Source organism: Triturus cristatus, chromosome 10 (assembly GCF_964204655.1).
Source record: "Triturus cristatus chromosome 10, aTriCri1.1, whole genome shotgun sequence".
NCBI classification, from domain to species: Eukaryota; Metazoa; Chordata; class Amphibia; order Caudata; family Salamandridae; genus Triturus; species Triturus cristatus.
Genome location: NC_140593.1, coordinates 1,123,622,707 through 1,123,637,770, shown reverse-complemented (window position 1 = coordinate 1,123,637,770; position 15,064 = coordinate 1,123,622,707). Strand labels below are relative to the sequence as shown.

General features: G+C 46.7%; 1 protein-coding gene across 1 annotated transcript in view; it reads left to right on the top strand.

Moving 5' to 3' along the window:
• MEIOB (meiosis specific with OB-fold) overlaps positions 1–14,799 on the top strand; it is an 877,351-nt gene extending 862,552 nt beyond the window's left edge. Inside the window, exon 14 of the mRNA XM_085629370.1 lies at positions 14,689–14,799. Within this exon, the coding sequence (XP_085485496.1) occupies positions 14,689–14,799 (111 nt within the window). The remainder of the gene's footprint in view (positions 1–14,688) is intronic.
• Positions 14,800–15,064: the final 265 nt, after the last annotated feature.

Genomic DNA, 15,064 nt, shown 5'->3' with positions numbered 1-15,064 from the left:
AATAAGGTCTATAAGCAACAAGCTGAGAGCAGTACTTATCTTTCTGAGCAGCAGCAACAAAGAAGGAAGATGGCAGATGGCTGGTCACGAAGGGACTTTATACTTCTTTAGAATGATCACTGAAGTTCTATGTTCTTCAATTGTTGCTGCTGAGCTGTGGCAATAAAGGAGATTTGCATAATATGGCCTCCGTGTCGTGCCATAAAATTCATTTTTAAGAGTGCTTGTTCTTGCACCATGCCTTGTTCAGTGCTGATGACGCCATTTAGATGCCATTTTGGTTGGCGGTCTAGTCCTTGTCCCAAGCTCAGAATTTAATGAGCGGTGGGACAAGCGCAGGGGGTGCGCCAAAAGCAAGCCCATCTGCTCAAAAGATGTCTCATATTTATTCCAAATCTCAACTTTAGATTGAACAAGGGTAAGCCAGCAATATTGAAAAGTAGGCATGAAATTCTGTGCTTGTTGAAGAAAGTTCCCCTGACCTAGCCTTCTTGATGGATACTTGGGTGAATAATAGCGCAGACCCTTATTTGGCTGAGGGTCTTTCCACTGGCTATTCCATTAAAAGATTGGATCGTATTGTTAAGCGGGAAGAGGGCTGGCAGTGGCCTTTAGTGACCACATGGGAGGTTTTATGTGAACCTGTTCCAGCAATTGGATGTGAGGGAATTTCTTTTAGGTGCAAATTATCAAATCAAACTTATTTTAATGGCTTGTTAGTTTACAGGCCCCCAGGCTCAAAAGCAAGTTTCTTAGAAAACTTGGGTGACACTCTTGAATCTTTCATGCAGTTCGAATATTTTACCCTTTTAGGGTATTTTACCTTTTATTTGGAAGGTGGCAATAGTAAAGAGTCAGAGCATTTATTGGATATCTTAAACAGCATTAATCTCTGTCCCCCACCCATAGAGATGGCCACATGCTGGACGGACGTTTTCCCAACAAATCAGATCTGAAGGTTGATGATATTAATCCAAACATCTGGTCGGACCACAAAATGGTTCATTTTAGTCTAGAAGCTATTGTTTCTTCTACTAATCAACCACATCTACACACTCAACATGAAAGAATTCAAGCTTGGAACAACATTTATACTCCTGATCTGGGAGATACCCTGGTGGGATCACATTCTCAGGGTACAATAGAAGGCAATCTTACGTTCTCTTCCAGGGGATCCTCATCAATAGTCATAAGCACTGAATATTCCCGCCCATGTGCGGGGACTCCTGAAATAATAAAATTATATATGAAGAACATATATATACAGCTCTGTATATGTATAAACATATAATATTTTTCCAAGCAAATGAAGCCCCCATAGAAGGCTAAACAATGTAGACACAAATATCCAATAATGCACCATAGGTATAATAATACACCAAAATCTCCTTTTTTTTTTTTTTTTAATGAGGTAAAAAACTCATGATAAAGGAAAAAAGAACACTGTGCAAAACACAGATCCCAAAAACATTGTTAGCCTGCAGGCTGCATTGCAATACAATACCATAGAGACTGAAAAGCCTTGTACAGGTAAAAACTGGCACCGTGCCTTTAAGGCAGCCCTGACTCCAATATCCCATCATGCCTCAGGGGTGACAGTTGGGTCAGTTGTTCTTTCCGGCTCCTTCAGTCAGGACCCTGGAATTCAGCTCTCTTCTTTTTTGACTTTTCAGTCAAGAATTGTTACTTTTCTAGTAATTTTTTGGGCTTCCTCTGGTTAAAGTCTGTCAGGGAAGCGTATACCTGTGTTTTCTGACTAAATGTAACAACTTTTTCTGTCAGAAAAATGCCTTCTTTATTCATGTCGTGTCCATCCTGTGGCAAAAAGAAGGCCTCTTCAGACACACACGAGGTGTGTATCGTCTGCCTACCAGATTCTCACTCTCCTGCATCCTGTCGTCACTGCAAGGACCTTTGAAAGAGAGAGAGAGAATTAGGCTTTAAGGCCTTTCGGAGCGGTCGACGTCGAAGCAGCTGGTCTCTGTCTGTTCTCCATCGGCGTCGGGCTCGGCGTCGAAGACTCCAGCGGCGGGATCGTCGCTGAGAGGTGAGGAGTCCAGGGGGAGTCATGCTTCCAAAAGAAAGTCCACGTCGACGCTCGATCCGGCGGCGAAGCGCATTTGTTCGTCGTCGGCATCTTCGACGTCAAGAAAACATCCTTCAACGTCAAAGGAGGCTCATCGCCGATCAACGTCGAGAAAACATCGTTCGACGTCAAGACATCGCTCGACGTCTTAATCGACACCAAGAGAGAAGTTGACGTCGCATGAAGAGCACAGGCGTTCGACGTCAAAATCTACATTGACGTCGAGGCCAAGATCGGCGTCAAAAGATCCTGCAAGATCCTCGACGTTGAGACCTGATTCGCCGTCAAGGGAAAGACGATCCTCTTCGAAAGTGCTGACGACGCCGAGGCAAAGATCATCTTCGGAACATTCGCCGTCGAGGCGGGTGCCTCCGTCGGAGTCGATGTCGAGGCGGGTGCCTCCGTCGGAGTCGAGGCGGGTGCCTCCGTCGAAGTCGAGGCGGTTGCCTCCGTCGGGGTCGCGTTGAGGCAGGTGCCTCCGTCGGAGTCGACGTCGAGGCAGGAGCCTCCGCCGTCTAAGCTCTCCAGATCTTCGGAGAAAATGGTGACGTCGAGGCGAGATTCCCCGTTGGGTTCTAGACCTCCGTCCAGGACAAGCCCTCCGTCGACGACAAGGCTCTCGACGTCGAGGCAGGACACATCGCCGGTGATCCATTCGGCGTTGAAGTCCAGCTCTCCGGTGATAGGCCTATCACCGTCGAGACGGTCCCCCGAGGTGGGATACCAGGAGACGTCACACATTAGTCTGACTTTTAAGAAAGTATCAAGGCGTAAATCTTCTCATAGAGTGGTATATACCACATCCGAGCACGATTCATCGCGTCCGATCTCAATTTCACCCTCAGCCTCTCAAGGCTCGAGATCAAGATCCGGATCACCGGAAGTGTTGGGTCTCTCTCCAGCTCCTCCAGTGAAGCATACATCTCAAGACGAGGGCCATGCTCTGCCTCAGAGCCCCGTCAGGGAAATGCCTCAAAACACTTCAATGATTCAGGCAGTTAAGGATTCCTTAACAAGACTAAGGACTCTGGATCAACCATCACGACCGGCAAGATCCCATTCTCGAGGAAGAGAATTGCAAAGGCGCTCATGCTCGCCCAGAAGGCGATCCAGGTCTACCTCTCATAGGAGAGAGTCAATCAGATCGGGGAGAAGGCGACGGAGGTCTCCTTCATCTTCCTTGTCAAGCCGTTCGTCCAGAAGGGATTACTCACCCACACTCACAGATACTCCACCATCTAGAGTGTCGCCACTGGACGACATCACCACTTTTCAAGATGTGTTGTGCAGAGGAGCGACTAAGTTGAACATTCCCATGCCTGTTCAAGAAACCACCTCTTCTGTCATCTTCGAGACCCTTCATGAGAGAGCGGTGTCTCGTCCACTGTTGCCTTTAGTCCCTGGGTTGCTTAAACCAGTAATGGAAATCTTCCTCACGCCAGCGACTATCAAATCTGCACCGGCGCGGATTCTTAAGAAATATCGTCCGGCCCCCGAGGAGCCTCTATTTCTCAAGGCGGACCCTCCACCGGACTCTGTGATCACGGCTGCTGCCAGAAAAACTCATTCTGTGGTGTCATCATCCACAGTGCCGCCAGATAAGGACAGTAAATCACAAGAATCTTGGGGGAGAAGAGTATGTGGCTCAGCGGCCTCATGTCTGAAAGTGGCTAGTGCCTCAGCGCTTCTGGGGCGCTACGACAGATCACTATGGGATTCCCTGCAGCGATTTATAGAAAAAGTGCCTTCTGAAGACAGAAAGGACTTTGAAGAGATCCTGCACGAGGGCAGCCTAGTTTCAAACCAAGTGATCAGTGTGAGAAGTTGGCCTGATGTATGATGTCACTAGTTCTAGTGTACACCTTATATCAGTCCAAACAACCCTGATGGTGATTGGTTGTAAAGTCAACCTTATAGACCAGCTATCCTAGTGGTAGCATGGACAAGAGCAGTTTTAGGCTAAACTCTGAATGGCATGTGAAGCCAGCTGTTATACCATATGTAATCCCTTGAATACCGAATGAAAGGACACCACAACAGATATATATATAAAATAAAGTGTATTTATTCTAGTCGAACCCTCAGCACTCTTTATGAGATTCGAGGTAAGTACAACACAGTCTTATTCAAGCATACATTAAGTCACACAGGTAAGTAATACAGTTAGGCCCTAGGGGCCACGCGAACCATATACTAAGTAAGTGGTATAAGGACCACTGTCACGGAAATAGGATAGGCCTAGGGAATCGCTGGGGCTACACTATACTACCAACAGTTAGGAAGTGGGAGGCCCACGGGATTCAGGTGCAGAGTGGAAACACTCACGCGTAATGCGTAAAAGTCGATAGAATCACTAGCAGTTAGAAATAAGCAGTTTTAGGACACTTCTGGTATAGCTAGAAAGTCGAGACTCGGAAACTAGACCCTAGGATAGTCAATACCCTTGTGAGCACCGGAGTACCCAAGTTACCTAGCCCACGGGCTGCGGGTGCATAGGTGTGAACTTGCGTCATGTTTCGTCGTGGACTTCTATGGATGCCTGAAGGAAAGTTGCTGACAGGCAGTCAGTGAAGAGTGTCCGGTGGATCCCGAGGCCGGGATCAAGAAGGAAGGATACCTGCAAGCAGAAGGGACAGAGTCTGGGTCACTAGCCAGTGACCACGTGGAAACAGGAAGGAACCAGGCGATGTCGGGAGATTGCAGGTGAAGAGGTGAATCTTGTCGCAGCAGCCACGGGTACCAGGAGACGTCGAGGACGACCAGGACCAGGAGGCGAGCTGTCCCACGAAGGCTCTTGCTGTCGGCGGCGTCGAAGTCGAACTAGGACTCACCAAGCCTTTGGCAAGCGGAACCCACGAAGAATGGAGGACTTGCTTCTGGTGCAGACCAGGAAGGTCTGGGGTGCTTCTCTTTTGCAGAGGAGCAGGAGCCAGTCTGGAGGAGCCAAACCAGCAGTGGAAAATCAAAGGTGTGTCGTCGCAAAGGTTACTAGCCAACGGGCAAGCAACCGGACAGACGCGGCAAGCAGGAAAATGCAGAAGGGCCCCACGCAGGACTCGTGGAGTGTGAGGGGCTGATCTTCGGTGCAGATGGTGCTTGCGGTTGGGGCTTCTCAATCCCCGGTGCACAACTTCGAGGGTGCCTCAGAAGCTGCGCTGGAAGATACTCGCCACTTTTCCCAGGTAGCCGGTCCCACGTCTCTCATCGCCTCCACGGATCTCAGCTCGGGTGTGGATGTGGATCAGGGTCGGAGAAGTCTGGAAGTCAAGGCTCTGGTCAGGCTCTGCAGTCGGTCCCTCGTAGAACTTCAGCAAAGCAAAGGGTAAGTCTCTTGATGGTGCCTGTTCGCACAGGGTAGCCACTCCTTGGCCACATGGGAGATTCTTCAGTCTTCTTCTTTCGTCGAATGTCGAAGGTCCAGAGCTTCTGTTCAAGTTGCAGGTTCAGGATAATCTAATCTCCTGGGGCCCAGCTACCACACTTGTACTAATCTGGGGGGCTGGGTTGCCTGCTAGGTCACGCCTTATGGGTGGGACCTGGGAGGGGGGTGGTTACACCCCCTTCCCTTTGTCCAGTTTCGCGCCAGGACTGGGGTTGGAGTGCCCCAGCACCGGTTTGAACTGGACTATGCATGGGACACCTTGTGTGCCCCAGGCAGTGTCTAGTTTCTTTCATCCCTCCCTGCCCCTATACACTAAGGCCTGTCTGGGGTGGTGCTCGCACCTCCCAGGGCAGGAAACCTATTGTCCAAGCCTCCCGTGCCGGGATCACTCCCAGCAGCAGGAGGTCAGACTTGTGTCGTGGCAGCAGCATCTATTTTGTGATGCTGGGGCTCTGGTTAACTTTAACCGGGTAAGTAGGTTTCAACATGTCTTCTCCCTCTAGAAGGGAGGGATAATATCCTCATCACCAGAAATGGGATGGGGGTATTATTCCAAAGTGTTAGACACCTTACACGACATGTTTTGATAAAGCCAAACCATAGTTACCATAACCGTTTAAGATTATAAGGCACTTTAAGAGTATATGGTAGGCTGTATCATAGAACAGCTATAAGGACATGGTTCCGAAAGCTGCAGACAGGCTCAGCTCATGCTAGAGCACTATCTCACATGTTACCAAGCACTCTGCCTCCAGGATTGTTAAGGCCTGCCATAGGAGTGGCTGATAGGTACACATGTGTCTATATATAAGGTAGGTATAGGAACACTACACCTAAGCAAGGGGTGATTACACGACCTTGCCCCAGCTGAGTGATCAGCCAGTTGTGTCATAATGGAAGGCCAGGCCAGGGGTTGCATAATACATGCTGCAGCCCCTGGTAGGCCTAGGGTACACCTATGCCCTGGGTACCTAAGGTACACTGTACAGGGGCCAATAAGGTGATCCTATCCAATTGGGTTATGCACCTATAGTACATAGTATTAATTTAGAGCGAGAACAGCAGGGCTGTGGGTCTGATCAGCAGGCCCACAGCCACATGTAAGTCGAAAACCAGTAAAGCAAAAGCAAAAAGTGGGGGTGAACATAGAAAGCAGACCCTACTCTCCTACAATCAGCGCAGCAGCGGATGGAGCAACGTTGGCAGCGCACTCATATGCTCATGGGATTTCCGCCAGAAGATCCTCTTGGCTAAGGCTGACGACCTTGAAACCTGAAGCACAGGCAAGAATTCTGAATCTGCCTTTCTCGGGTAGTTCGCTTTTCGGTCCTCATGCGGACGACGAAATGGCTCGGATGAAGTCAGAATTCGAGACCATGAAGGCCGTGGGCCTAGAGAAACGGAAAGAATTCCGTCGCCGTAGGGGAACCGACAGGCGTAGCTACCAGCAGAGGGTTGAAACCACTCACTGGCAGAAAAATCAAGACCAACAAGGGCAAAAGAAGCAATAATTTCAGTCCCGTAGATCATCCAGGGGACGTGGAAATAACCGCCAGGCCGGCGGTGGAAACAAGGCTCAAGAAAAGCAATGAGAGCCTGCTTCCTCCAATGCCGTCCACCGCTCCGGTGGGAGGAAGTATTGCAAACCATCTTCCAGAGTGGCAATCCATCACAAAGGACAAGTGGGTTCTGAATATACTGCGACATGGATACTCGCTTCGTTTCCAGAGCCCTCCTCCCTCGATCCACCCTGTACAATCATCTCAACACCTCAAGATGTTAAGAGAAGAAGTAGCGACCCTTCTGCTCAAATCAGCAATAGAAAAAGTTCCCAGGGCGCAGAGAGGGAGAGGAGTCTACTCCAGATATTTTCTAATCCAAAAAAGAAATACAAAAGCAGAATTCAGACCCATCTTGGACTTACGGACACTAAACAAGCATATCAAAAGAGAAAAGTTTCGTATGCTTGCGCTTCACCAAATATATCCGCATCTCCGGCAAGGCGATTGGATGTGCTCGCTGGATCTGCAAGACGCGTACTTTCATGTTCCCATCGTACAGAGTCATCGGAAATTCCTAAGGTTCGTAGTGGGGACCTCTCACTATCAGTTCCAGGTCCTACCATTTGGCCTGAAATCGGCCCCTCGAGTATTTACAAAATGCATGGCAGTAGTAGTGGCTGCACTGAGGCGCGCAGGAGTCTTCGTCTATCCCTATCTAGACGATTGGCTGATAAAAGGACCATCGCCTCAGAGTGTACACTCACAGCTGGCACGCTGCCTGAACCTGTGTCACAGATTGGGACTCAGGGTGAACTTCAAGAAATCCACCTTCACACCAACACAAAGGATACACTACCTCGGTGCAACTATAGACTCAGCAGTAGGAAAAGTGTTTCCTTTGGAGGAGAGACGGTCATCCCTGATCCTCAAAGGCAATCAGATTATGACCAACAAGCTGTCTACAGCGCGACAGATTTCGTCTCTGCTAGGGGCCATGGCATCTTGCATATTCCTGGTGCCCAATGCCAGGTTGAGGATGCGTCCTCTCCAACAAGATCTGGAGAACAAATGGGACCATAGGAATTCACTGTGGGAGGAAACAGTCTGTCTTTCCTCAGCGGCCAGGCAGTCAATCAAGTGGTGGTTGAAGCCACTCAATCTACAGGTGGGACTTCCGTTTCATAAAGAACCCCCATCTCAGACGCTGATCACCGACGCATCCCTGCAGGGTTGGGGTGCGCATCTGGGATCCCTACAGACACAAGGACTGTGGTCCAGCAGCGAAAGGTTGTACCACATCAACATGCTAGAACTCAGGGCAGTCCACCTAGCCCTCAAAGCGTTCCTGCCCGCAATCAGGACGAGTCCCATTCTAGTACAAACGGACAATACCACCACAATGTACTACCTGAACAAACAGGGGGGTACTCGATCCAGGACGCTCTCGCTGGAGGCTCAGTCCCTGTGGCACTGGAGCCTAGCAAGGAACATTTCAATAAATGCGGTGCACCTGCCAGGAGAGCTCAACGTAAAAGCGGACTTGCTCAGTCGTCATTTTCAAGATCCAGACGACTGGGTACTCAACGAGGAGGTGCTAGAGGACATCTTCAAGGAGTGGGGACGTCCGCAAATAGATCTCTTCACGGACGAACACAACCCGAAATGCCGAGGCTTCGCCTCAAGATACCATCGACCAGGATCCATAGGGAATGCCCTTTTGATCGATTGGTCAATGACATTTGTGTACGCCTTTCCGCCTCTCCCACTGATCCCCAAGGTGGTGACCAAGCTGCAACACTCGTCTGCCAAGATGATCCTCATAGCACCGGACTGGCCGAGGCAGTGGTGGTACACGGATCTTCTCCACATGTCGATCCGACCTCACAAGCGCCTGCCGTGCAGACCGGACTTACTAACCAAGATACAGGGGAAGATTTACCATCCCAGTCTTCCCTCGCTGAGCTTAACAGTATGGCTCCTGAAGTCCTCCAGTATGGCCATTTAAACCTTCCCCAGGAGTGTATGACCATACTACAACACACTCTTATTTCTGTAAGTGGAAGAGGTTTTATGTATGGTGTATGCAACATCAGTATAACCCTACAAAATGTCAGGAGGAAGTGATTTTGCCTGATCTTCTGCACTTAGCCAGGGTGGGGTTTAAATTTTCATCCATTAAAGTTCACCTAGCGGCCGTTACAGCATATAGGCGCTCCCCTTCGCAGCAGTCATTCTTCAAGCTGCAGGTGGTGAAAGATTTTTTGCAGGGGCTCAAAAAGGTTTACCCCCCAGTAAGGCCTCCCTCGCCTTCTTGGGAGCTGAACTTGGTTCTATCAAAACTTATGAGTTCACCTTTCGAGCCCATACATAAAGCTACTTTGCAGCACCTTACGTGGAAAACAGCTTTTTTAATAGCTATCACTTCAGCACGTAGGGTGAGTGAAATACAGGCCCTCTGTTCTAAAGAACCCTACACAATTTTTCATCTGAATAGGGTAGTGATGAGAACTCATCCATCTTTTTTACCAAAGGTGGTGTCAGATTTTCATGTTAACCAGACTATCTCCTTACCAACCTTCTTTCCCAACCCCTCATCGCCAGCTGAGAGGGCGTTGCACTCTTTAGATGTTAAGCAGGTTCTAAAGTTCTACCTAGATAGGACTACGGCTGTCAGGAAATCTGACCACTTATTTGTTAACTATGGTGCTGTCCGCACAGGTTTTGCTGCATCTAAGCGTTCCATTGCTAGGTGGATTGTGTCAGGCATTAAATTGGCTTATCAGCTGGCGCAGAAGCCACTGGTCGCTCGACCTAAAGCGCACTCCACAAGAGGAAAGGCGGCTACTGCTGCTTTTCTCAATAATGTCCCACTCTCCGAGATCTGCAAGGCAGCCACTTGGAGATCTGTCCACACATTTACGAGGCATTATTGTCTGGACTCGGACACCAGAGCAGACACTCAAGTAGGACAAGCCTTCTTGAGGAATCTGTTCAATAACTGAATTTGTCAATGGTTTTTTACTCCATGTATAGTGCAATTCTCAATTGCCTGCATGTGGAAGGTGGGCTTGCTATTCTATTCAGTGCTTATGACTATTGATGAGGATCCCCTGGAAGAGAAGGATAAGTTACTTACCTGTAATCCTAGTTCTCTTCCAGGGGTATCCTCATCAAAGTCATAAGCAACCCACTCGCTTCCCCAGGCAATTATGAGGAGTGGATTATTTAACATGGAGGAAATATATCTTTGTGTGTAGGACTACGGTCCCGCAAATACCAACTGACCAAACTGTCACCCCTGAAGCATGATGGGATATTGGAGTCAGGGCTGCCTTAAAGGCACGGTGCCAGTTTTTACCTGTACAAGGCTTTTCAGTCTCTATGGTATTGTATTGCAATGCAGCCTGCAGGCTAACAATGTTTTGTGGATCTGTGTTTTGCACAGCGTTCTTTTTTCCTTTATCATGAGTTTTTTACCTCATTAAAAAACAAAAAAAAAAAAAAGGAGATTTAGGTGTATTATTATACCTATGGTGCATTATTGGATATTTGTGTCTACATTGTTTAGCCTTCTATGGGGGCAGCATTTGCTTGGCAAAAAATAATATGTTTATACATATACAGAGCTGTATATATATGTTCTTCATATATAATTTTATTATTTCCGGGGTCCCCGCACATGGGCGGGAATATTCAGTGCTTATGACTTTGATGAGGATACCCCTGGAAGAGAACTAGGATTACAGGTAAGTAATTTATCCATAGGGACATTCTCGTAGTGGTTAGGAAACCCAATCACTAAACTTGCCTCAGTCGAAACTATTAAGAATTATAGAAGTAGACCATCTGCCCCATGGTTCTCCTTACAGTTACAAGAGCTGAAGCGTAAATGCCGTAAGCAAGAAAAAGTCTGGACGAAGCAATATAAAGTTAAGGAAACACTTAAATACAACAATCTAATTCAAGAATATAAAAATGTTATTGCCTTTGAAAAAAACAAGTATTTCTCCACAAAAATCCGAGCTGCTAAGAACTCCACCATAGAATTGTTCAAAACTGTTGAGACACTGTCTAATTTACCTTCAAACCTTACTTTACCCCCCTAGCAGCTGTTTTGTGACCAACTTGCAATCTTTTTTCAAGAAAAGGTAAAGGGAATTTATAACAAATTCAAGACTAAGGATACCTTGTGAAATAATTCCATCACTTAACTTAACATAGCTTTTGGACCAAGCTGCTTGGTAAAATTTCCTTTACTTCCAGGGGAAAGAGTGATTAAACTTGTCGGTCAAACGAAATCCGGAGCTTCCTCAGATCCCTGCCACCCCAAAAATGCATGAGATTGTTGGAACAATCTCACTCAGTTACTGAATACCATTTTGGAATCTGGAGCTTTTCTGTTAGAATGGGAGAAAGCTTCTATCCTCCCATTGCTAAAAAAAAGACAACACTTGATCCTAGAGAGGTAAAGAATTCCCGCCCACCTCCCGACTGCTTCTACCAGGTAAGGTTTTTAGAAAAACACATGAACATCACTGTACTAATTTGTGGAGGAGAATGAAGTGTTGGCCACTTCTACTTCAGGCTGAATCACAGCACGGAGTACACCTTGGTGGTGGTGGCGGCGGCGGCAGATCAAGTGAGAAACATTTTGAATAGTGGGGAAAAGGCTGCCATGATTTTGTTAGACCTGTCGGAAGCTTTTGACATGGGGAATCATGAGATTTTGATTGGTATTGGAGGCCTAGATCTGAAACTGCTCTGTTCCCTCCTCTCCCAAAGAGACCATTCAGTGGCTCTGGGTGACTTTGTCTCCAAGCGTTTTACTTTGCCATGTGGGATACCTCAGGGCCCATCATTGATCCCTACATTGTTTAATATCTATGTGGCCCCCTTGATGAAGCTGATTCGGTCTTTTGGCGTCGCTCATCATGGCATATGCAGATGATGCACGGCTTATTGTATGCATTTCGAACTACCTAGAACAGACAGCACTTCACTTTAACAACTGCATGAGCAATATAGTCCAGTTGATGAGTAACAGCAGTTTCATACTGAATTCAGGAAAAACAGAAGTCCATCTCTTTGGGAAGAACACGCCATCATGGGGCCACTCTTGGTGGCTGTAAACTTTAGGCAAACAATATAACACAAGGAGATAATGGACGCAGCGATGAAACTTTTCAGACACACACCCCCAGTCACATCTGGGTTTAATCCATCATTGTTCTTTAGCTCACTTCGCCACCCAGTACAGACCCAGCCATATGCAAATCAGTCTTGACCCTGGGCCTCTGGGAACAGTCCCTAACTGCCAAGCCATGTCTTCCCTGAACCGAAAACAAACATCTTGGGACATCAGCCAGGCTAGCTTGAATCCAGTGGCAAAGTGAGCAAGGGTCCCACGTGTGGGCATACCCTGCCAACTAAGGGCGAACAAAGCAAACACAAGGAGATGATGGACAGAGCGCTGAAACTTTTCAGACACTCACCCTTAGTTACAGATCTGGGTTTATTCCATCATCGATCTTTAGCTCACTTCGCCACCCCAGTTCAGACCCAGCTATATGCAAATCAGTCTTGACCCTGTGCCTCATGGGAACAGTCCAGCCGTAATTGCCAAGCTAGGTCTTCCCTGGACTGGAAACAAGCATCTTGGGACTGGGTTTGGGGTAACACCCCTTATCGGCCAGGCTAGCTTGAATCCAGTGGCAAAGTGAGCAAGGGACCCACGTCTGGGAATATCCCGCCAACCAAGGGCGAACAAAGATGAAGGACGGAGCGGCAAAACTTTTCAGACACTCACCCCTAGTCACTTTAGGCCCGCTCATCACACCAGTACCCACAGTAAAAAAAAAATTGCGGCTAATCTTTGATTCTAACCTGTCTTATAACGCACCAGTAAATAAACTTACCTCTTCATGTTTCTTCCTATTATGAAAGATTAGGACGATCTTCCGGTATATACCTTTTGAACTACAAAAAGAAAAATTAACTGCACTTGTGTTATCTAGACTTTAATACAGCAATGCACTATACTTTGCTATTCATCAGCAGTCCCTACAAAAACTGCACTGCCTCCAGGACGCTGCAGCACAACTGCTGAAGAAAATTCCCAAGTTCCAGTCAGTGTCTGGAACGCTACAAAAACTTCACTGATTACCGGTGAAGAAGAGGGTAACATTTAAGGCTCTTTGTCTCTCCCACAAGGCCCTTTTTATAGAGTTGCTCCTGATTATCTAAAGAAAAATCTTACATGGTATAAGCCCGGTAGATCATTAAGATCGACCAACTCCAGAACATTCATTGTCCAGAGAAGAGGGGGGAGGACGGCGAATGTTTCATTCACACCACAGCTCATCTCTGGAACAACCTACGAGAACATTGGAGAAGTCAATCTGATTTTCTGACCTTCTGAAAATGCCTTAAAACCTGGCTGTTTTCCGATTCTTAAATCGAGATGCAATGCTTGTTATTAAAGACCACATTAGTCAGTAGATCACATCAGCACCAAGACGGCATTGGCATCCATGCGCTCTATAAAACATATCAATATCAAACATACACAAACACAATTTACAAGCTTTTTCAGAGGTTTGTATTTCAGAATACTGTAAACAGAAATATCTGATATTAGTATCCTATCAAATATTTTTTACAAAAATAACGTACCGTTGGTGTAAATGTTCTAATATTAACTTCCGTGGGGAGATATTTTTGTACTTATTGAATAACCAAAGGGGAGAGAGGTGCTGTCAGAGAACATCTTCCTACATCACTTAAATCATAAAGACAAATAAGGCCCTATTTAGAGAACATAGTGAGGAAAGTCAATATTTAATGGACGTGAGCCCACACCTACCAATAAATGGTATGCTTCATCATAGCGCCCATCCTCACATTGGTATGAAACCACCAATGTGAATTTCTACCCTGGGAGAACAGAGGAGCACTTGAAAATGGAAAACAGGAGAACTCCAGTAAATGAATGGGACTATGCAGTGGCGTGGGTGTGATATCTAAATGTAGTAGAGAGGGTAACTGTTAAAACCATCTTCTGCTGGACACAAACAAATTATGATGGTCCCCGGTGGGAAGGAGTAAAATAATCAGGGGGAAATGTTGACCCTTACAAGGTAGGTCGGCATGTATCAGCCCTGTTGATAGCCCTAAAATGGGTGCTGTTTTTGATTGCCCTCAAATGGGCTGCAGGATATTAATGGAAGGGAGAAGGTAGTCACTTTGGATGATAAAAATTATTAGAACATTGGAATGTTGGTAGCTCCACTGAAAATAATGGAGTGCTCCGGGCTTATAATAACTGGTATATGCCCGGAGCTCCAACATTCCAATGTTTCTTTGTTCACAGCTCTGGCAGTGAACAAAGTCTTCAGGGAGCCTGAGGGGATTTCAATCCCCTCGTGCTCGCTGAAGTCTTTGTTTTATTTGTTAGAACATTCTAATAGCCTTATAGCCCTTCTTAGCTGGGCTATACCGTTATTAAAGTCCCGCGCCCTTGTTTAACGCTGGAGCAGGCCTTTAATAGCTGGTATAGCCCGCTACGGTGGGCTATAAGGCTATAATATGAGATTTTCATACCACCTGTGTGAGGTAACATAACTCATGCAACAACATATGTTAACTTTGAAACAATAAATCTTCATACATGCTCACAAATATACGTTTACATTGGTAATGAATTTAATTTATTTTCACAGATGTTTGCCTCGTCCAGTTCCAGAACTGGACTAAGAATACACTTGCTTTCATGCAAAATAGCAGACCCTTTCGAAGCGAGTCGAAACTTGTCTGGAAATGTAAAAGTGTAAATAAAGGATGCCTGTCGAAATGAATGGGGCTTCAAGTTCACCTTGCTGATGAGGTTAGGTTTGACGACTTCGAAATTATAATGTAGTATTTCTATAGCTTGTGGTCACATAAATTCAATCCCTCATCTGTAAATGTTCTGGGTATACAAGCCAAATGATGAATTTAGTGTACATGAAACTATCTAGCGAAAACACTTCTTTCATTGGTGCATGTTCCAGCTAGTGGCTTTTAGGAAGAAAACACAATATCTGTGTCGAAGGGTCA